The following is a 23,793-nucleotide window of genomic DNA, read 5'->3' as shown; positions in this document are numbered from 1 at the left end:
CCTGTATCTTATTTGCTTTCTTAGTACGTCCAGCAAGACATGATCCGATTATTACACGTAATGCTTTAATCTTCCCAAGAGAAGGCGAAGCAACCAATAGGCCAACAATTTCTGCAACTAATTTGCAGCGAGTTGTGTGTATCTTTAGTATGACATATTTATATGAAACAACAGAAATATAATAGCATTATCTTAATATTACGTAGGTTGGAATCAACGTTGGTGACAAAGAATTGGCCGGTACAGATACTGATTGTGTGTCACCACGAACGACGAAACCTAGAGAAAAACTGACCCGAGAAAATCTGACTGCTATCTATCCAAGTAATACTCTGGTTTCGAATTTCGACGTAAATGAAGAAAGGTCCATGCGTTCGCTAACCTTCGGCTAAATGTTAGTCATGGATTAGGCCAAGTCTTGACCTCTTGAAAGAACACACAAACCCTGTCTTCTTAATATGGGATTACAACTGGCAATCCTCACTATTCCAAAACAATTATAAGGCACAAAATTGTACCCCACATTCTTCACGAAGGAACTGCATCTGCAACGGTGATTGGCCATAACATACTGTACCAATTTACTTGCTAAACAGGAAAGTCGCAGAACTACAATAATATAAACTTACACTTAGCAACCAGGTGTCCAGTCTTGAACAGCACAAGTAACAGAATGTTACCCGTAAACGACAGACAAGCGGCACGAACTAGAACTTGTTCTGTGCAACACACACCTGTTATCTCTATTACGAAGTTTCGAAAAGCAGGAAATAAACAGCCTCGTAGCATATGATAGAGCTGCCACCCGTATGACCAACACTAATAAATAAACCGTCCGTCTTTCAAACTTGTGATATATTGTGGATTTTATGACTCCTCCCTTCAACATCCCCACCCTCCTCAGCACCATACCGAAAGCGACAATTGTCTGACGAAGCTACTACTGATAATATCGTGTACAACTGAGCTTGACATTCACTCTCTCAGTTGACCTCGATTTGTTAAGTCTCCTACACAGTATTTTACTGATAATCAGCATTATTTTTAATGTAAAGATATCTTCACAAAAGTTGTATCATACTTTTACAAATAAAGAACACAAGGCCGATCCCAGAGGCGTGACAGATTCTAATCCCTCTGGGGACACGGTATGGGTGTTTATGCCCCACGTACTATCTACTGGTCACACTAAATTGCCCATATTAAATCTGTTAGGAACTCCTGACCTCACCATCATACAGTGATACGCTTCTGTGCAAATTCTTGAAATTACTTCTAATAACTATGGACCTGTCGTAAGACAGAACACTTAATAATAATAATAATAACTACCTACGGTTGTCGGTGTTTCTTTATAATTGCAGGAGTATTCTTCTAACTAAAGTCTGTGGTTCTTTTGTAGTTTTAAAAACATTCATCGATAACCATGGAGCTGTCTCTACACAAATTTCCAATCTTCTTGGGCCTTAGGCCTTTGTTTACTCTGTCCGGATCTATGCTTATTTATATTTATTTATTCTTCTTCCTGTTTTATAATGTAATGAAAGTTATGGTTTCTGCCGTCTGTTATCCTCACAAGAAGCTCGTTCTATTATCTTTATACAACTATTTAAAATCAAATATTTGCAGTTCTAGTCAAATATCCTCATCTCATCCACAACAGCTGTATCATGGTTTATATAAGGAAGTTTTATAATACAGTAGCGTGGCAAATCTAATGCCCTTGCCCAAGATAGCCGGCCTCCAGGCTTAGTATAGAAATCGTTACTTCCTGAATACGAAGCAGGAGTGCAAAACTACTCAATCAACTACCCTTCGATTTATCCAAGATAGCAATATCGTCTGATAGCTAGCATAGACATCGCATACCCAAGACCTAGCAAAACCATCTTTGCATAAAACCGGTAGATCGCCGTCGTCACGTGTATAAAATGAACGGTTCGAAAGCAGCCAAGACCGCTGTAAATGATGGCAGCAGAAGACAGGGGGCAAACCACCATGAAAATATCAAAGACTGGCCTAACCTTTGACCTTCCTGCAAACAGAGTCGCGAGATATGGGTCACATTGGCCTGCTGGGAAAACACTTCAGGAGAGCGGGAATGGGTCAATACGTGGAAATCGGTGGGACATTCACGTGTAGGTCTCTGAATTATTCACATCACTACCGGCCAGTCGGCTGGAGAAAACCAAAAATTCATTTGCATCGAAACGGGGCTGTCAGACGGACAAATCTAACTCAGAAATACAACAGGTTAAACTTCAAAGACTTCCAAAAAATCTTAGTGATACTTATGGAAGAACATCCAGGTTCTGTGTGTTAATGACAAGGCACCAAAATCATAAATGACTCACTAATCTGGTTTATTTATCGACAATGTGCTCAGCTCAGACAGTGCAGCGTCGAATTATTAATCAATAATTAATTGGGAAGGATGCGGAAGAAAGCGGTCGTGGCTTAATTTTAAGTATTATCACAGAAATTTCACGGAAGAACTGGCGAAAACTGCGAAAACCTCAGTCAAGGTACGAGGTGCGATCGGAAAGTTTCCAGACTGTGTCAATAGAGGGCGAACCGGATGTAGTACGAGCTTCTGCCGCTAGGGGGTGCGGCCTACATTCATAGTGAATCAGTGTGCCAGCCGGCATCATCGAATTAGCATTTGTTTCTTAGTTACGGGCGTTTTGGTAGTGCATTACACCGACCCTCCTGCGATTTCGGAATGGCGTGTGCATCAAATTTTGCCAAAGACTCGCCAAAACGGCTACGGAAACCTATGAAATGCTAAAGCAAGCATTTGGGGAGTCCGCAATGGGTCGTGCACAAACTTTTGTGTGGCATTCACGTTTTAAAAATGGCCGAACCTCTGTCGATGATGACGAGCGTTCTGGACGACCATCTTCGAGCACAACGCCCGAAAATGTTACGAAGATTCGGCAGGCCATTCACGAAGATCGACGTCGTACCATCAACGACTTGTGCGACATTGTTGGGATAGGCTATGGGACCTGTCAGCTGATTCTAAAGGACGGAAGCGGCCGTCAAAGTGGCGCAACCACAACTGGCTGCTGCATCATGACAACGCGCCAGCGCACACCGCCCTCAAAGTTCGGCAGTTTTTGGCCTCAAACACCATGGCCGTCATCCCGCACCCTCCTTATTCGCCGGATTTAGCTCCGTGTGACTTCTTCCTCTTCCCAAAGATGAAAATTCAGCTAAAGGGAAGGAGATTTGAGACGATAGAAGAGATTCAGGCAGAATCGCAGATGGTGCTTGACAGGCTGACAAAGAAAGATTTCCAGGGATGCTTCCAGGCTTGGCAGCGGCGCTGGGATCGCTGTGTTCACTCCCAGGGGAACTACTTCGAGGGTGATGGATGAATTTAATACCTGAGATAAGTGTACGGGTTTTTATACGCGCAGTCTTGAAACTTTCCGATCGCACCTCGTATGTGGTCTCCGGACCAAATTTTAAGCAGAGCCATCCCGAATATGTAGGAGTGACAACCACTTGACCACTTCCTTCCTTCACTGTGAGTGAGGATATGGTCAACAAAGGAATGCAAGAAATACGTAATTTCTTTCAATATTAATATTATTTTCCACTATGAACATGCGATACGTAGCTACATCGCTTTTAAAATTATAGCCAGTAACAGGCGATCCGTGTCGAAAGTTCATTCAGCGAAATTTTCACAAACCAGCATTTTTATTGTTTTGGTGAATGTATGCACACGTTTACATTTTCAGACAAATGGCGTCGATAGTATTTTCTTTGTAAATATTGCATATTTCCATCCGTTCCAACTAATTCCAGACAGCAGGACTCATAGTTCAGAAGCTAACAGTCACTTAGCTGGTCATAAAATCCCTCGCCTTTCATGAAACCCGAAGGCTCATTACAGTGTTCACAAGAACAACCCATTGGACCCTAGCCCACGACATGTGTTAAATAATGGATTCGGATTTTATTTTCACTGGGGTTCATCCTGATTAATTCTTGTTTCATCTGCAAATAAAATGGAACACTAATCATCTATCGATTCTTAGTTATTTTATACTATTGGGAAGGTTTTACCCAACAAAATAAAAATTAATGGTGACTGTAAAAACATCACATTTCTTCGTCTAAATATGTTGGCGAATGCGTAAGAATGTAGACTGTATCGGTCGTGGCCTGTTTCATGGTATGTTGGAATTCGCCTAAACAGACTGATGAAAAACAAGAAACATCTCATCACGACTTCTTCATAACACAGGTCCAGAGCGTCATCGGAGCACCACAGAGCTTGGTAACAATCTTGAAGCATGCCTCTATAAACATGTCCTCTAATGACATTTCCGCGCCAATGGTTTCATAATTGTATGCAGATGACGCCATTACTTTTCAATTTGTTCTAAACTAAGTACATTCTGGAACGGAACATATAATTTTCCCCTTGTAAGTAGCCTCGACATTAAATGCATGTTCACTGTTACGTACAAATAGAATAGTAAGTTATTGCAGTATGCATACGAGAGTGAGTTCTAAATATACGGAAATCAAAGGAACAAACTTAATTTCCGGTTACTCAAAACCTACGCAAGCAGACATTTCGAAAAAGCATTTAGACTTCTGAAATACAGCAATGTGTGCAAGTCTTGCCACCGAATAGTTGAGGGTACTAATCGTACTCGGCATGCATGATATACAAGCAGTCTGGGATCTTTGACAGCCAACAGCGTTCATTTCACTGACATGTCGAGGCGTTGGCAATGTGTACCACAGTACCGTCTGGCGGATGAAACATATGTCGACGTCAATGATTTCTACAGCTGCAAAGAAAGTCGATAATAATTTGTCCTAATTCATATACAGAGTGAGTCAAAAGTATATTCACAAAATTTGTGTGCGTGTTCCTGGATCAAAAATAAGAAAAAATTGTTGCTATGAATATGGGGTCGCAAATGCTTATTTTTAAAAATAACAGCCAAAAATAAGTTTAAATTAATGCCTTTATTGCCAAGTATAAGGACAGGGATGTTTCTTTATAACAGATGCTCAAAGGTTGTTCCTTCATTCTCCACACATGCACGAGCACGACGTACACAAGACTGCCGAATTCGTTCATACACACCAGGGTTTCCCCGAACCATCTGGCATGCTTTCTGCACACGTTCCCTTAGGTCGTCTTCATTGTTTATGGGTGTTGCATGAACGACGGACTTCATGTGACCCCACAGATAAAAGTCCAATGGTTTCAGGTCCGGTGACCTCGGTGGCCATGCTACTGGGTCATCACGACCAATCCATCGCTAAGGGTACTGTTCATTGAGATGATCTCCGACGTGACGGGTGAAGTGTGCTGGGGCTCCGTCGTGCATAAACCACATTTGTCTTCTTGTATTCAGTGGTATATCTTCAAGGAGACGTAGCAAGTGTCTTCTTAAGAATCGCCGATGTGAAGGTCCTCTTAGACGAGATGGAAGCATGTGTGGACCAATAAGCATGCGCCAACAATTCCTGCCCCAACGTTCATTGAAAATCTTTGCTGGAAGCTGGATTCACTTTGATATAAAGTAAATTAATTGAAACTTATTTTTGGCTATTATTTCGAAAATGAAACATTTCATAGGAACATTTTTTCTTATTTTTGATCCTGGAATACGCACAAAAGTTTGTAAACATACTTTTGACTCGCCCTGTATATAACGACAACTTATATTTATGCCTTGAAGGAAGACAAAGATGGCCATGACAATAATGGATGTGACTCTTGAGAGAAAGAATTCTGTTTGCACTTTATCCATCTCTGCAGAACAATGACAACACCGCTTTGTGAAACATGCAGTATCTTAACTTCCACTTCTTCCCACATCATGGAGAATCCATTAATATTAATGAAGGCTGTTACAAACTAAGTTATGTAACAAAAAAGAACATCTTATCACAACTCTTTGGCAACTGTTTGCTAAAAATTCAACAATTTCAATAGCTGATAAACACCTCAATCACTTAACAGTTTGGCAGATAGTGCAATGCTTCCACGTCATGAACCCTAATACTCGTGAACAAATTGCATTTATTTAAATACAAAAATAATACTTGACTGCCTTCCCAAAAGAATTTGGAAACAAGGCACACAAATGTGAGAAGACAACTTACTGCTTGTCAAACTTATTTATTAAACCTATGTATTTAGAATATTTGGTACAACTCAGTATTTAGCCAAATTTAAGAACACTTTGCTCAAACATGATGCACAAACCGTTTTATAGGCCAAAGCATCAAAGTCCAGTATGACAGTAGTACTTAATGGGCAAGATCTATGAATGATGAAGTGACAGGAAAATTAAGAAAATAATATAATGACAAGCATCATAATCTGTAGGCCTACTTTTCTCCAAGTAAAATAATGACCAAACCATGGACTATGATATGAATGTGGCAAAGCAGCTTACAAAGTCTGGAGGCAGAACAGAGAACTGCAAACTGAAAACTGAAACAAATGGGAGGATATTAGAATGGATACTGAGGTAACAGGGTAGTTCGGTAGGAAAAAACAACCTTACCACATACACACCGATATCCTGCGGTTGCCTACAAGTAAGCATGTGTCAATCACGGTATCGTCAAAGGAAAATCCAAATTGTGGAAGTTCATTAAAATTCAGAAGTTTTCTTTCTGGGAACTACAAATCTAGGGTAGAAAACTGATCGTGTATGTATAAAATTTAAGCACAATCATGAGAATCTCTAGATTGACATGGCCTTCAATAATGAACTAGTACTACATTTATCAATTATACTGCTTCCGATGCAATGACAATTCGGAATCTTCCTTGTGAGTGACTGATTCAATCGTTTCCTTGTTTCCTACCGGAAAGTATCACACGGGATAACTTTACAAAACACGAAATAGCTTTCAGACTATCACACTCTTTGTACCAATGACTTCATTCGTAGACTTATTAATGCTAACTGGCTTCCAATATCTGGCAGCGATTAAAACATGTATCATGTTGCTTCTAATTATACATTACATCTGTAGAACCTGCTGATATTATCTTCATATCACGAGCATAAGATGAGTGCAACTGTGAATAATAATTTTCATCACCCTGATGAATGAGGCAGCAAGGACATCTGAAACACTGACAACTTTCTACTAAACTATACGGCTCTACAACCCACAAGACAGCCATATTCGTACTCACTGCCGTGAGAACATCAAATCTTACTGAAAATTTTTCTTGACGAAAAAAGAATGGCCTGAGAAAACCAGAAATTTTCAGTATAATGTTTGACTGCCATCATTTCAGCCATGTCCAAGCCCGAACATTAACTATATTATCTGTGCTACCAGGCCCTGGCTGACCTTTGGACAGAGGCCTGGGTCCGCATACGTGTGAAAATATTTTCCAAGACTCTATACGTACATATTATTTCTATCTTTCTAGAATGTCTCTTTGGCAAGAATTCTTTGCACATTCTGAACACATCACAGGAAAGTTTATGTCTGTCCTTCTGCAAGTTTCATCTCTAAAATTAACAAACAAGATTCAATTTGAAGATTTCCGTCTTCTGGGTTGTTGCACTGTGTAGTCTGGTCGATGTTAACCAACGTTTCAGAGGTCATACTGCCTCCGATGATCGCCCTAATGATGGAGGCAGTATGACCTCTGAAACGTTGGTTAACATCGACCAGACTACACAGCGCAACAACCCAGAAGACGGAAATCTTCATACTCACCGCTGTGAGAACCTCAAGTCTTACAAGATTCAATTTAATTTGGTATTTCAGGTCTACAAGAAAATCTGTTAAGAAACGTAACTTTGGTTTATATCATTCTAATGTAAACTCTATGTGATACTCAAATTATACTCTTTAAAGAAACATATATGTGTGTATATACACACCTGCAAGTAATTTATGCATACAAAACCTATAATTTCACACTTGTTGATATTGGCTAGTGAAAAGTTAATAAAATATATGGAAAAATAATTTCTGATTCTATACTGTGTAATATATGCAGTACAATTAACAAAAATACGAATACATAGCTAGATTAATTGCAAACATCTCCATGGTGCATTATCATATCACAATATCATTCCCTCAGTCATAAGTTAGGGGATTCACCTCTGACCTGGCACTTGGCATATATAATTTTTTCCTGTTCTGGCTTCAGCTTCATTATATATACTACCCATTATAAACACTTTAACACTAATCATTTTTAATAATACTCTGTAGCACACATTTCATCGTATGTGTTATCATCAGTGTGTTTCAACATGTTACGTAACATTACAAGTTTATCTTTGCCAGTACAATCATAATACTGTTATGGTTCGTGTCTCATACAATCATGTCCATAGCATACATAAATCAATTAAATTGAAACTACTTGAAGTATAGAAATGTATACTATTAGTTCATTAGACATGAACCTTAGCAACACTGTGATCATAGCAGCAACAGTAACTTGTCTGACTATATTATACAACAGAACAGAATGTATTTATAATCCATAGATCCTTCATAGGCCCAAGCTGAGGATGTAGAACATCTTCTAGGGCAAATACAATACTTATTTCTAATTAAAATATAAATTACATAGTTATGACAGTAATTACAGTCAACTACAGTACTGCCACAAAAATAACTGCACAAGAAAACATAACCACAATTGCTTACTTATATTTATAATAGATGAGAATTTCTGGTAGAGGTAAAATCTTCTATCAGTAAGAGAGAGAGATAAGAGAATCTTTTAGTGCTGGCTTAAACTTCTTTGTATCATAATTCAGACTTTTTACAGTGACGAAAGATTACTGAATAGCTTAATTTCAGTTCCTTTTTGATATTTACTGAAGTTAGTATTTCGCACATAAAGGTTATATCTGTATCTTGTACTTAAAAGTAAAGTAAAGCTATCCCACTATAGGCCACATAGGAGCTTGGAGGGAGAGGTGGTATAGCTCCTACTCATTCTTGACCTTGGCACTGAATGGGGGTCAGTGGTCAGCATCACTTCCCTACTGCGCTTTACCCCCAAGAAAGAACCGGTCTGGATGTAGAGGCCAGAGGAAAAATCCTCTGCTCCTGATGAGGATCTAACCCCGGTCATGCAGTCCATAGCCAGTCACTACTGACTGAATTTATACTTATATTGTGGAAAACTGAGTTTGAAAATTTTCTATGTTGCCCACTACAAACGATAATAATGAGAATATTGAAATGATGATGATGACACATGCCGAAACATGTTCATTACGAAGAATTATTAAAAATTATTGACATTATTGCATTTCTTGTACATTATATAACTTTCAAACCATAAAAATATTACAAAATTTAAATTTCGTGTCAGAATAGTAAGGGACAGCATAAGTATACATTATATCAGGAAATTACATAAAATGAACAAAATACATTTCGAAGCAGCACTACATAACCTCAAAATGGTGAATATAAAGGGCAAAATAACTGCAGTATGTACGTCACCTAAAACCACCAGAATATATATTATGGACTATTTAATTTTATAATGAGGCACTGTAACATGCACGTAGCAGATACTTTCATTTTAGTCGTAATCAACGACAAAACAATACTTTCTAGATATCTGTCAAAATTGAGCACATCCATGCATTGTGGACAAGCACTAAACCTACAGCGTTTGATTATAACAAATTCCAACCACAGTTCAACATTGAGATCAGTCTAGATGCTCACTTGAAAGGAAAAGCACAGTTTATGGCTATACAGCGTTTCGTAAGAGAATGATGTCAACAACCAGTAAAATATGTAGGCAGTTTAACACGTACACGACTGACCCATCGTACTTACTTCCTTATTAATGAGACCCGATGCTTTCTTCAGATCTTTACGTCACCATACACTTACAGAATAACGCAGCTATTTAAATGTTTCACTAATTCTTACATACGTATAGTCACACGAAACCGGAAATTAAAAAATCCACAGTGTTGTAGCCATTTTGTTAGTAATAAAGACAGGTACACATGATCCGCCACAGGTAGTTTTTACACAGACGAGAAATGCTGTACGAGCTATCATGATAGAGTCGTGAATGGTTTAAAATATACGGCCATTTTTGCTCTTTATTTTAAATTCAAATGTCCTTCCTCTGTACGGTCGCAAATACAAAATGAACACACACTCCAGTGATAACAGTTCATGAGAAGCTTATAGTAGCTCACGGACTATTTTTTGGATGTTTCAATATTAACCTCTCATCTATGTCAGGTCTCGTGACTGACCTCTTTCCTTCAGATATTCTGACCAAAAATTCGTATGGATTTCTCATATCTTGCATATGCGCTACATGCCTTCCATGTTTCACCAGCATAACAAGTGGTGAAGAGTACAAATTATGTAGCTCCTAATAGTTTTCTCCAGCCTCGTTATTTCCTTTCTCTTACAATTCGGCACCATGTTCTGAAATGCCCATTCTTCTCTTTGTGAGAAAGTTCCACAACCTACAGCAAATGCCAGAATAGTACCTTAAATAAGACCATGATTGTTTATTTATATACCCTTTCGAATTCATATTAATTTATCTTTCTAACATCCAACACTGCATAGTCAAACCACTGACATCATAAATAAATTCTCATCAATGCAAAAAAGAATTAAGTTATTGTCTGTATACTGTAATATTTATGAAAAAATCACCATCATTAAATAAACAATAAATAAAGTAAATTCAAAACCAATGCAAAATAACATACATATTTTAAACTTAGTGAGTAATGAACATAAATACAATTATATGATTACTAGTTCATTTTAAATACTCCATTTATTTATTTGAAACTGCATTCAGTAAGTTGACCATTTAAAATATTATTGCTTCAGCATAAAAGTTATTTTCACAGCCAGTCACCTTTCTAAACACAAGCCACTCCACTCAGTGGGTACAGTACCTTAGTTTTCATAGATTCAGTCTTCTTAGTTTTTGACCAAGCCTGGTTTGTCAAGTTCAGTACAGATATATATCTACCAGGCTGTGGCTATCATCTGAGATACCAGCAGTTTTCAGGATCATTAATAATTAACTGTGTAATGTTCTGTAACATGCCACTTCTTTATGGTGGGATGATGTTAGCCCCCACTCAACACTTATGCTGGTGGGCCACCCCTGGTCAGCTATCCATGACTGTTTATTCAATATGTTCACAGCTGCTCTCCACAATTGGAAACATTTTCCACTGTCCACCTGAGGACATGTCATACCATGGTGACAAGGAACTCAATTAACAACTGCATTAAAAAAGTATTCTACAAATATGATATAAAATATTATTTTTGTCTAAGAAATAATGTAAGAAGCAAGAAAATATATAAGGAAAACCTCTGATATACTAGAATCACTCATACGGTCATATTTTAATCATGGCTATCACTTCTATTAATACATACTTGAAATAACTGTAGACAATCAACAAATATCAAATATGTATATCCATTAAAAGTCTAAAACTGACAAGTTTACTAGCTTAAAGCGAAACAAGGAACCCTAGGAAAATCAGTTACACCAATCAGAAACTGACAGCATCTTTGTTCTTTGTTCAGAGATGGAAATGGAACATCAAAGCAGAAGGGCATATCAACAAAATAGCTGATTCAAAGAAACTAAATTCTTATGTCCATACACCCAGATGTAACTGTAGCTCTGTAGAGCATCTACATTATGCTTTCTGACATGACACATCCTATTTTATTTTGTTCAACTAAATATATCTGATTATGAGAATATGTTGACACACCAACCTAGTATGATGCCCTGAATATGAACAGAAATCTAAAGGAACTACAAATATGAAATTGGACCTGGGAGACAATTACAATATAGGAAGGTAACAAAACTCATCCCCAAAAAAATATCTAACCTTTTAAAATTGAACACCTATTCACTACCATCTAATGTTGTCCATTCCACAGTGCCACATTTTCTGAAGATGAGATGGGAACAAATTGGTTTCAAGTGTGTTCTGCAAGTATCTATGGACAGTGGTTGTGCTAAAAGTAAATGATCTCTGCTAGCAGGTATGGCTTCTCCAGGAACATTTAAAAAGACTAATTAATCATGTGTTTGGTATCCTTTGTTGACCTACAATGCATTTTGTATTTAAAACAATTTAGTATGGACTACAAAATGACAATTTCCTGCAATTATTTTAAATGCATAACCAAATCTTATAGAATATTACTGATGAAAACTTACCATTTATTAGCTAGTAACATAGATCTATTCCATGTAAGATATTAAGGATCACCAAAACAACCAACAATATAGCCCACACCTACAAGGTGCACTGAACAGCCACCTCACAGGTCCATGGCATTCAATCCGAAGATCAGGAAACTGTCCATGAAGTATTCATGGCCACCACATTCACTGGATATAACCTTGCTACTTTTCTTTCTTAGGGGAACACCACATTATAAAATTAATCAAGAACCGCCAACCACAGTAGAAGGGATGCAACAATGCACTACTGCAGCATGTGCTATTTTATCACTTCAAACTTGGCAATCTGTGAATTACCCCTTAATTCAACGCGTCTGAAAGTGTACTGATGCCAATGGTTAGCACTTTAAACAGTTATTACTGTAAATTTTGTAGGAACAATACTATTTTCAGTGTAAATACATACTGATGCATTTCTCTCCCATTCTTTTGAGCGGTGACATCACAGTAATGGCTCAAGAAACATGAATGTGTTCTGTGAATACATCTCAAATTCGGCTGTAATTCTGGCTTAAAAATAATAAGGGTTCCATTTAAAAAAAGGTAACTTTAATAACTTCATAACAATTACTCCATGATTAATATTTTACCCCTTAGTGTTTACACCATTAGGCACTATGAACATTTTAATTATACATTAGATACTTGAGGTCATAGAGTTAGGTGGGACACCTGTATATTACTAAAGTCATAATTAGGAAATAAAATGGAACTGCATAATTTCTTGAAGATTAAGTTTGGTACAATTGTAGAGCTTTCTACAACACATGGTCACTTAAATCTTTCATGTGGCAAATACAAAAAGTTCCTAGTTTTCATATGCTCTAGTGTTACGAGTAGAACTAATATAAATGCATTATAAAATTGTGCTGATAGTGAAACTTGGAAACTGTGGATGGCAGACTGATAATTCAAAGTGACTTAAATGCTTCAGTTTGTAAAAAGTAAAGCTGTCCCACTATTCACCATGTAGGCACATGGGGGGAGAGGTTGTATAGCTCCTATTCATTCTTGACCTTGGCACTAGATGGGGTGAGTGGTCAGCATCATGCCCCAGCTGCACTTTAAACCTGGGAAAGAACCACAGTACCCACTATATAGGAGGCTGGGTAGGCCCCAGTACCAGTCTGGATGCAGAGGCCAGAAGAAAAACCCTCTGTCCCCGTCAGGGATAAAACTTTGGTTGTCCAGTATGAAGCCAGTCACTACACTGACATAGTTAAGCCAGCTCATCACTAAAGTAATTAAACATTAAACATGCTAAATAGAAGAACCACCATATGAATAGTCGATGAGTAACAAATGCTAAAAATAAATAAATAAATAAATTTGCAGAATGATACAAAATGGGGCAAAAATGGCAAACATTGTTAAAGTTTAGATGCTTAAATACATCAGTCTTGCGTTATGACCATTTCGTCAAAAATTTAAAATAAAAATACCCACCGAAATAAAGGGATATATTTCACCACTGAATTATTGAAATATTAAGGTCAGGAGAAGTTTAATTTGTTTGTATGAATAATTGTAGTAAATTCGTTACTTGGAGAGATCTTGTACCTGACCATATACAATGATATATAACTAGAAATTGAGACTACCAAACAAATATTTGTGGAAAATGGACCACCAACATGCAATCCTCCAAATTTAAAAATGCTTATCATCCATTTTGTCATCAGTTCCATTATTTTATGCCTTGCCTTCTATTTCTGAGATTATATCATGAGTCTTTTCTATAACACTGTAAATGTAAGGCCGCTCCATTGGATTCACTTTTAGCATATAAAGAATTAATTCATGTATTTCCTGCAACAAAAAACATTATTTCAGGTATAAGACAAACTCATGAGACACAAATTAAACACACAGTCACCCACTAATTTAAATGTAGCCACTTTGTAAATATTCCATCAACAGAATCTCTATAGTCATAAGAATATCCTCTGCAAAATGCCAACTACCACAGCCAAAAGTGCATAAAAAAATGTCAAAATATACCCACAAAAATTTTCACTCTGATTTTGCACCACTCTACATGCCATCACTCATTCAAAAATGCAGTAAGTTCCTCTATACTATATATAAAACTCACACAAAATATACTAGTGTAGAAACTCTGTGACATGTACACATAAACAAGATAACTCTGTTATTTCAGAAATTCAAGAGACCAGATTCCTTCATACACATTTCATATATTATTCACTCATCTACGAGGTGCGATCGAAAGGTTTCCAGACTGCGCGTATAAAAACCCGTACACTTATCTCAGGTATTAAATTCATCCATCACCCTCGAAGTAGTTCCCCTGGGAGTGAACACAACGATCCCAGCGCCGCTGCCAAGCCTGGAAGCATCCCTGGAAATCTTTCTTTGTCAGCCTGTCAAGCACCATCTGCGATTCTGCCTGAATCTCTTCTATCGTCTCAAATATCCTTCCCTTTAGCTCAATTTTCATCTTTGGGAAGAGGAAGAAGTCACACGGAGCTTAGAAAGGAAGTTGGGGTCGGTTCTTGCAAGATCTTTGAGCTCCTGACAAACGAGAAGTCGATTCTGCTTCTGGTCCTCAGACAGGATGCGTCGCATGTGGAGTTCTTCCTTTAGAATCAGCTGACAGGTCCCATAGCCTATCCCAACAATGTCGCACAAGTCTTTGATGGTACGACGTCGATCTTCGTGAATGGCCTGCCAAATCTTCGTAACATTTTCGGGCATTGTGCTCGAAGATGGTCGTCCAGAACGCTAGTCATCATCGACAGAGGTTCGGCCATTTTTAAAACGTGAATGCCACACAAAAGTTTGTGCACGACCCATTGTGGACTCTCCAAATGCTTGCTTTAGCATTTCATAGGTTTCCGTAGCCGTTTTGGCGAGTCTTTGGCAAAATTTGATGCACACGCCATTCCGAAATCGCAGGAGGGTCGGTGTAATACACTACCAAAACGCCCGTAACTAAGAAACAAATGCTAATTCGATGATGCCGGCTGGCACACTGATTCACTATGAATGTAGGCCGCACCCCCTAGCGGCAGAAGCTCGTACTACATCCGGTTCGCCCTCTATTGACACAGTCTGGAAACTTTCCGATCGCACCTCGTATACTGACACTTTATTTTGTACTACAGTGATATCACTGCTGATGTATGATTATGATCTGATACAGGATGATTCATAAGTCCCTGCACACACACATTTCTTAGGTGCCACACATGATGACACAAGTCATGTGTACCACCTATGTGTGTATGTGAGTGCATGTGCATGCACACACACACGCACATAGGGACTTTTGAATCACCTTGCATTTTAAAAAAGTTCAGAGTTAGTGTTACATCAAAATATAAACTGTTAATCAGTTTACTCAATACTTTCAATAATTAATAAAATTGGGGTAACAGAGAACAGAACAGAGTTAAATTCAAATTTTAGCTCTAGCCACAAGTTATCAGAGAAATTCCAACCATGGTAAACTTGTCACAAAACACAAATCTTTCATAGTTTCTATTAATAGTGTTTTCCCAATTGGGCAGATTACATAGTACTGAATGGGAGGGTAAGTGTGAATGATTATTGGGGAAGGATATGTAAGTGATTATGTCCTATCTTTAAACATTATAACAGCACTTGCCTGAAAGGACTGAGGAAACCCAAGAAAACCTGTCAGCATTGGTCTCTGTGCCAAGAACCAAATGCAAGATCTCCTGATAACACAGAAAAGAGTGTTAACTGCTCAATTGTAATCGTTGGTATAAAGAACTTCCTTCCCTGCATAAAATAAAATTTTCATACCTATTGTAGTACAGTGAAATAAATTTCCTAACTCAGAAAGTACACCAGCATTACTTTAGATGTTATTTAGCAACAATTCTATATATTTTATTAAGTGTAAGGCATTCTCTTTTGAGATTAAGTTAAAATAAAACTTCAAAAGACTACTACTGGCACAAGAATTATAATCCACACTACTGTGATCTTACTTAGATAGAAGCATATGACTCACATTCAAGAAGTACCTGGTTCAAGTCAGGCCAGGAGCCAATTACCCTGACTGAGGAATATTAAGGTTTTCCTCGTTCCACCAGGCAAATGTCAGGACAGTACTTTAGAACAGCAACACCTGCTACCTCCCATATCCCTTCAAATTAATGATCCACAATCATTCAATTCTATCTCACTTGATGTTACATAAATGTATTCATTGATACACTGTAAAGTTACCAAACAGAAAAACAAGGATAGAAAAGTCTGACATTTTTACAATATAAATTACTCGTGGCAGTTTCAACTAAAGTGAATAGCTGGTATTTGAAACTTACTGGATCATATGGAGAGGACTCTGGAAATGTGATATTTCCACTGATAACAGCCAGAGCAACACTGTCACCACGCTCATACACAGCATCAAATGGAGACTTGAAGTAACACATTGCAAACAGAATACAGCCAAGAGACTGGAACAAGAAACAACAGGAAGGCTATTTGTGACAGTTGACAACATATTCATTTTCATCATGAGTGGGTTTGAGTCCTATACCCAACCCCTAAGTTGGAGGACCACCCATTGCCAGCTGTTTCCTTAATTTCCAACCTAAGGATGGTGATAAAGGAGTCTTAACATAAAATTGTCAACAATGTAACTATAATGTTAATTACATGCAACTGTGACTCAGGTTGGATTAGTACCTGCTTATATGAGTGTTTCATTTGAAATAAATAAAGCCTAAATTTACCCAAATATCAGTCCGCTCATCAATCATACAATAACTCTCTACACTGAAGAGTTCTGGAGCTCGATATGGCATTGAACATCGTTCACTTGCAAGATCCTGCAACTGCTGAGCTTCAGAACTGCCACAGATCTTGACCCGGGCCACTGCTACAGAACCTGTATAAGAAATAAAGTTTCCTGCATTTCTTTTCTACTTAAAAAATTTGAAAATATTATTTCAATACAAAAAATGTCAACTACAAACATAACTATTTTGCAAGACTGACACACACAACACAATTTCTTCAAACACAAAATAATATAAAACTGTAAATATTGAAATCCTGAAAAGTTAAAGTAATAATAATAAAAGACCATGACAAACACAACTGCAAAGAGAATAAGTTTTGGTATGGATGTTGTTTTGTGACAACACTTTGTAACTCTGAAAAGAGTAGGGTAATTTTGATTGCTGATGCAGATAGTAAAACTATGCCGAAAGAAAGTTTGTAACTGGGTTGGTTACGGAAAAACAAAGCACAGCTAATAAGAAGAATTACAGGTCCTTTGCAAAACTCAAGTTTGGATTTTGGGTTAGCCTCACCACTTCCAAGCAACAATGTCCAACAAAAATAGCCCAATGACCTTGAATAAGATTATGGATTGTTTTAAGTGAGTAGAAGATGGACAAAACAGTAACAAAGGTAACCAAACTTAACAGCATAATTTCCATATTAGCTAAAAGTTGAGCAATCTCTATACAAGTAACAGCTTCATTCTTGTCTACAAGATCACGCTGTATCATACAATGAAAGAAATTCATTTCTGTTGCCAATAGCCAAAACTATTTGAAGGCAACAAGTAAAACCTATCATTTACACCTGCAAATTACCCTAAATGACTGAAATTGCATCATACATTATGTAAAGTAAACACAAATTTGTACAGACCCAGATCCATGATGATTGGTGATCGATCATCTGATAATAAAATATTTGCTGTTTTAAGATCTCTGTGGGCTAATGGCTCTGGGTTAGCTTCATGAAATGCTTTCACACCTTCACAGATATGTAGGAACATATTCAAAATTTCTGATGCATTCATATGATCCCTACGAACACGACGACGTTCCAGCTCATGTGCTAATGTACCCCTCTGGAAATTAATAAAATCATACTCTTAATATTACCTGAACACATTATCATCATTAGTACTGATTGGATGTAAGTGGCAGCTTCATGCTTAAGCCATTTACTTCTGGGAAAATAAATCCTGATATGAAATTTTTTTAATTACAACATAAAATAAATTCTGTTAATATATGTCCGAAGGATATCATAGACACTAGGTTTACTAACACCATACTTTCAAGCCATCTTCTCTAACCTATTTACAGTGAATTAAAAAAAAGCTGATGCACGTTTTCAAAGTGGTAATAAGTTTCGTATACAGTAACCAGAGTGAAATACAAATTAAACAGGTGGCACACTTTTTAAAAATTTTAAACATGCCTAGAAACAATACTGATGTCTTAACTACAGACTAGATATAACAGCAGTCATCAAAATTGATCCTGATTCTATAGTATGCTATGCAATACAGACAATTACATAAATAAAATGCCACACCAAATCCAAAGGAGTTCTATTAAATCTTACCTTCAAGAATTATTCTATAACTGTAAAAAGGTTTAATCAACTCTAGACTGTGCACCAATTTCCATGTGTAACTAATCACTTTATTCGTGACACTGACTTTCTTAATAACATATTAACTAAATAACTACCTTCCTGGTAGCAGAACCAACACATTCAATACTGACAGCACCAAAGCCAACCAATGACATATTATAAAATAATATTAAAAAGCATGGAGAAAGCAACTTAAGAATATAAACTTGTACCTCAAAGTATGGTAAAACAATCATCACTTCACTTGTTGAATTCAGAATGGGATTTGGTCGATCCTTCAATGCTGAATCAAAACATTCAATAATATTAGGATGTTTCAGAATTCCATGGTACTCAACTTCTTTCATGGCAACTTTCTGGTCCTCTTCCCCATGGCAGATAATCTTTTTAACAGCATAAGACTTATGATTATGAGCATCTTCCACCAGATCCACTGTACTAAAGCCACTGGGGAGATAAGAATAAAAAAGAAAACACCTGTTCTTTACTACAACATAACACATACTAGGACATTCATTACTATTTGTCCATAAGGATGCACCGCAATGTTTGTATGCCTTATAAAAAACTCATGTTATGATAGGCAAGGGTTGGGCAGACCACAGTAACGTTCGTTCGGAGCGGTTACTATAAATAAATCTCTAATGCAGTGACAGGAATATGCGGGCGCCTAATGTCAAACACTTACTTTCTTTGCAAACTATGCATTACACACACAGCAGCAGATTTCGATATACACATATAAAGGTAATGAGCAAATGTTTAATATCTGAACACTTACCCTTCTCCAAGGTGTTCACGGACATAATACTTTCTCGAATTAATCATAATGGTTTCCCTTGAACATATGCATCCCATATTAAAAATTATACTTAAACCTAGGCTATTCATGTTGTCAGACGAGTATCCAACAGACACTTAGTCCATTCCCGCAAATAAAAGTTATTATTATCACCTACATACTATCATCACATATGATAAAATACGATTATAACATATACTTCGTGTAGCCAGACAACTCATTGCACATGTAATGATTGATTCCTCTGTGTAGAGACCTCTGTACACAGATTATCACGTTGCACGGTTGGCAAATCAGCGCTGTGCGTATTGTACTGCGCCCTTTGAGCGAGTTATTGATAAACACAACGGCGACGTTACAGAATTGCAGTCGGCAAGAAAGTCAACTACTCTTCAACCTTCCTCTTTACCCCTACCATACAAAAATCATAACACATGAACAATTTTGACGTAAATACGTCTATATGGAAGGATCAGTGTCATTCCGCAAAAAAGTGTAAGATGGTTACCTAGGAAATATAAACAATTTGTAAATATGGACTGACAACAATGGTCAGTTTGCATGCATTATGTTACCTAGGAAACGTTATCTGTTTACTCGGCATTGTTGTGTTACATTACTGCCGTCAACAATCCGCTTTCATCATTGCGGAAACAGCTGAGCTGTGAATCGCTTGTAGAAGTGCGTCGTAGACTAGAGTAGAGTTTATTTACATTCCATAGATCCTTATTAGGACTCACCCAAAGGATGTAGAACATGTCATTTCATACAATACGAGGTGCGATCGGAAAGTTTACAGACTGCGCCTATAATAATAATAATAATAAAAAAAAACCCGTACACTTATCTCAGGTATTAAATTCATCCATCAGCCTCGAAGTAGTTCCCCTGGGAGTGAACACAACGATCCCAGCGCCGCTGCCAAGCCTGGAAATCTTTCTTTGTCAGCCTATCAAGCACCATCTGCGATTCTGCCTGAATCTCTTCTATCGTCTCAAATATCCTTCCCTTTAGCTCAATTTTCATCTTTGGGAAGAGGAAGAAGTCACACGGAGCTTAGAAAGGAAGTTGGGGTCGGTTCTTGCAAGATCTTTGAGCTCCTGACAAACGAGAAGTCGATTCTGCTTCTGGTCTTCAGACAGGATGCGTCGCATGTGGAGTTCTTCCTTTAGAATCAGCTGACAGGTCCCATAGCCTATCCCAACAATGTCGCACAAGTCGTTGATGGTACGACGTCGATCTTCGTGAATGGCCTGCCGAATCTTCGTAACATTTTCGGGCGTTGTGCTCGAAGATGGTCGTCCAGAACGCTCGTCATCATCGACAGAGGTTCGGCCATTTTTAAAACGTGAATGCCAGACAAAAGTTTGTGCACGACCCATTGCGGACTCCCCAAATGCTTGCTTTAGCATTTCATAGGTTTCCGTAGCCGTTTTGGCGAGTCTTTGGCAAAATTTGATGCACACGCCATTCCGAAATCGCAGAAGGGTCGGTGTAATGCACTACCAAAACGCCCGTAACTAAGAAACAAATGCTAATTCGATGATGCCGGCTGGCACACTGATTCACTATGAATGTAGGCCGCACCCCCTAGCGGCAGAAGCTCGTACTACATCCGGTTCGCCCTCTATTGACACAGTCTTGAAACTTTCCGATCGCACCTCGTATACATACACTTCAAAACTTTCAACACAAGTACAAGAACGTATTTCACCTATCAATGTACATAAATTTCAGATTCTAGATAATTTTTTGCTGGTAAAAACGTTTTAGAATATCACAGGTACTTATCTTATATAAGAACTATTAAGAAATCTATTGTTGCGTTAGTTTGTCACGTCATACTATGTACAAGATGGATGACATTGAAGCTAAAAGACTCCATAACGCAGAATATATGAGACAGTACAGAAAACGTAAAAAAATAGAAGTATTAAATAATGAACCTAAAGTTCCCCCCAAAAAATACCAAAAATTAATGCTGAACATACAAGGGAATATATTGATGATTATAAGAGATTTATTTTGAGTCATTTGAGAAATTATACAAAGATGTTTTCAGTTATGGCCACAGAAGATCCTAATACAATGCCGATAATATTGACAGGAGATTTTAATATTGATTTAAAGGAGGAAAATCAAAGCTTTGTCACATTTATGGAGGAAACGTTTGACTTAATGTTGATGTCAAATCCTCAATGTAGTACTACTAGATTAAAATCTTGTATAGATATGGTGTTAGCACGATATGTTGATACTCTAAAATGTACAAATTTTATAACACTAGAACAGGGCGCTCCTTTCGGAGCTCCTGGGGGGGGGGGGGGGTTGGTCAAGTTTGTAAAACGCAACCAACCTTGGTTAGTCCCGAAGGGGAGTTAGTTTAGTGTCTCATTCAAGTGTTTTAACCCCTGAGTAAGAAACTAAACTAACACCCCCGAATGGGGGGTTTAAACACTTGACCAAAACACCGAAGGGGGTTGGTTGCGTTTTAAAATCTTGTGTAAGACACCAAACTAACCCCCGTGTATAAACAAATATAAGGTGATATTGTTGATGACGTCATTTTTGACGACTAATCCTTTCGGAGCGCTTCCTGTAATCTGATATTTTACTTCTTTACGTCGCTGATCAGAGGCCAACAGTTCTTGGTCATTCAACTTTCTACGTCCAAACCCACCCTTGCAAGTCTTCTTTTTTTCTCTTCTGTTTTTTGTTGAATAGTTCTGATGTTTTAGTTCTTTACGTCGCTGTTCAGTGGCCATCTGTTCTTGATCAGTCAACTTTCTACGTCCAGTAACACCATTGCTAAACTTCGTCTCTTTTTTTCTTTTTTTTCTCTTCTGTTCTTGTTGTATACGTTTTTCTATGTTTATCAATGTAATTCTCCCTTCGTTTTTCTTTATTTATTAAATAGTTCTGATGGATTAGTTCTTTACGTCGCTTTTCAGAGGCCAACTGTTCTTGGTTAGTCAACTATCTACTTCCAACCCCACCCTTGTAAATCTTCGTCTGTTTTTCTACGTGTGTTATTAATATGGTCTCGTATAACAATGTAAGTCTTCTTTTGCTTATCCTTATTTGTTAAATAGACCTGATGTCTTAGTTCTTTACATCGATGTTCAGAGGCCAACTGTTTTTGGTCAGACAACTTTTTACGTCCAACCCCACCCTTGCAAGTCTTCGTTTGTTTTCTTCTGTTCTTGTTGAATAAGTTTTTCTGCGTTTATCAATGCAAATCTCCCTTCGCTTTTCTTTACTTGTTAAGTAGGTCTGATATTTTAATTCTTTACGTCGCTGTTCAGAGGCCCACTGTTCTTGGTCAGTCGACTTTCTACGCTCAATCCCACCCTTGCAAATCTTCGTCTGTTTTTCTACATATGTCGTTAATATGATCTCGTTTATCGATGTAATTCTTCTTTCGCTTTTCTTTATTTCCTAAAAATGTCTGATGTTGTAGTTCTTTACGTCGCTGTTCAGAGGCCAATTGTTCTTGGTCACTCAAATTTCTACGTCCAACCCCACCCTTACAAATCTTCGTCTGCTTTTTTCCCTTCTGTTCTTATTGAATACGTTTTTCTACGTTTATCGATGTAAGTCTTCCTTCGCTTTTCTTTATTTCTTAAATATGTCTGATGTAGTTCTTTACGTCGCTGTTCAGAGGCCAATTGTTCTTGGTCACTCAACTTTCTACGTCCAACCCCACCCTTACAAATCTTCATCTGCTTTTTTTCCCTTCTGTTCTTATTGAATACGTTTTTCTACGTTTATCAATGTAAGACTTCCTTCGCTTTTCTTTATTTCTTAAATATGTCTGATGTTTTAGTTCTTTACGTCGCTGTTCAGAGGCCAACTGTTCTTGGTCAGTCAACTTTCTACGTCCAGCCCCACCCCTGCTAATCTTCGTCTTAAAATCGATCATAAAGTCAGTTTTCATAATAGTTTTCGTAATCGTAATATATCGAATGAGTATCAGTTTACCTTGTTGGAGTTGGTACTTCAAATAATTGATAACGTCTTCTTTCACTTTTCTGATGTTTTAGGCCAACTGTCAGTCAATATTCAAGAATGCTAAGTGCTCCTTCTAGAGCAGTGATAATACGACTGGCTTGATATATTTTAATTTCTTTGTTGTGAAGCGTTATTTGTTTACTCGGCATTGTTGTGTTCCACAACAATTCCGTGTAAACAAATATCTGTTGACATTGTTGATGACGTCATTTTTTGACGACAAATTGGTTGAAGACAACGACTAATCACAAATTTTTATAGTAAGATATTTCAGCTACCACAGGCCCATCTTAAGCATAACTAATTCAAGGTA

The 23,793-nt window shown here is 37.6% G+C and overlaps 2 protein-coding genes across 11 annotated transcripts in view; both read right to left on the bottom strand.

Moving 5' to 3' along the window:
- The window catches only part of ATPCL (ATP-citrate synthase), a 40,145-nt gene extending 29,493 nt beyond the window's left edge, over positions 1 to 10,652 (bottom strand). The window contains exon 1 of one of the 3 annotated variants that reach the window (XM_022084576.2): positions 9,838 to 10,652. The gene's annotated coding sequence lies outside the window, so the exon portion shown is untranslated. Of the gene's footprint in view, positions 1 to 629; positions 751 to 9,837 lie in introns of those variants that run through there. The other 2 variants (XM_022084578.2, XM_022084577.2) reach the window with 2 other exon arrangements.
- Positions 10,653 to 10,794: 142 nt separating this feature from the next.
- Positions 10,795 to 23,653, bottom strand: LOC110839947 (serine/threonine-protein kinase 16). 8 transcript variants are annotated; one of them, XR_015535735.1, is made up of 8 exons: positions 19,449 to 19,998; positions 18,880 to 19,114; positions 17,927 to 18,131; positions 16,999 to 17,153; positions 16,585 to 16,719; positions 16,269 to 16,403; positions 15,897 to 15,969; positions 13,936 to 14,074 (listed from the first exon to the last, which is right to left on the bottom strand). XR_015535735.1 is itself a non-coding variant. In XM_087351123.1 (7 exons), the coding sequence occupies exons 2-7, from the start codon at positions 19,012 to 19,014 to the stop codon at positions 11,175 to 11,177; spliced, it is 792 nt and encodes a 263-aa protein (XP_087207249.1). In that variant the 5' UTR covers positions 19,015 to 19,114; positions 23,451 to 23,653; the 3' UTR covers positions 10,795 to 11,174. The 8 variants fall into 8 exon arrangements, 5 of the variants coding, with proteins under 5 accessions (XP_087207249.1, XP_021940271.1, XP_021940272.1 ...); XM_087351123.1 differs by lacking the exons at positions 15,897 to 15,969; positions 16,269 to 16,403; positions 19,449 to 19,998 and adding exons at positions 10,795 to 11,230; positions 23,451 to 23,653 and having other exon boundaries at positions 13,969 to 14,074; XM_022084579.2 differs by lacking the exons at positions 15,897 to 15,969; positions 16,269 to 16,403 and adding an exon at positions 10,795 to 11,230 and having other exon boundaries at positions 13,969 to 14,074; positions 19,449 to 20,003.
- Positions 23,654 to 23,793: the final 140 nt, after the last annotated feature.

This window comes from Zootermopsis nevadensis, unplaced genomic scaffold, assembly GCF_977971745.1.
Source record: "Zootermopsis nevadensis isolate Lab colony 2312 unplaced genomic scaffold, Znev_1.0 Znev_ptg000018l, whole genome shotgun sequence".
Lineage (NCBI taxonomy): Eukaryota > Metazoa > Arthropoda > Insecta > Blattodea > Termopsidae > Zootermopsis > Zootermopsis nevadensis.
Note: the sequence above shows the minus strand (reverse complement) of the source record. Positions and strands in the feature narration are given on the sequence as shown.

What these genes read in the sequence shown, in the direction of transcription:
- LOC110839947 (XM_022084579.2), bottom strand. Translation starts at nt 19,558, where the DNA reads ATGAATAGCCTAGGTTTAAGTATAATTTTTAATATGGGATGCATATGT. An exon ending in AGTCCTCTCCATATGATCCA is followed by an intron (nt 14,075 to 16,584) that starts GTAAGTTTCAAA and finishes TTTTTGTTGCAG; the next exon opens with GAAATACATGAATTAATTCT. An exon ending in TATAATCTCAGAAATAGAAG is followed by an intron (nt 11,231 to 13,968) that starts GCAAGGCATAAA and finishes ACATGTCCTCAG; the next exon opens with GTGGACAGTGGAAAATGTTT.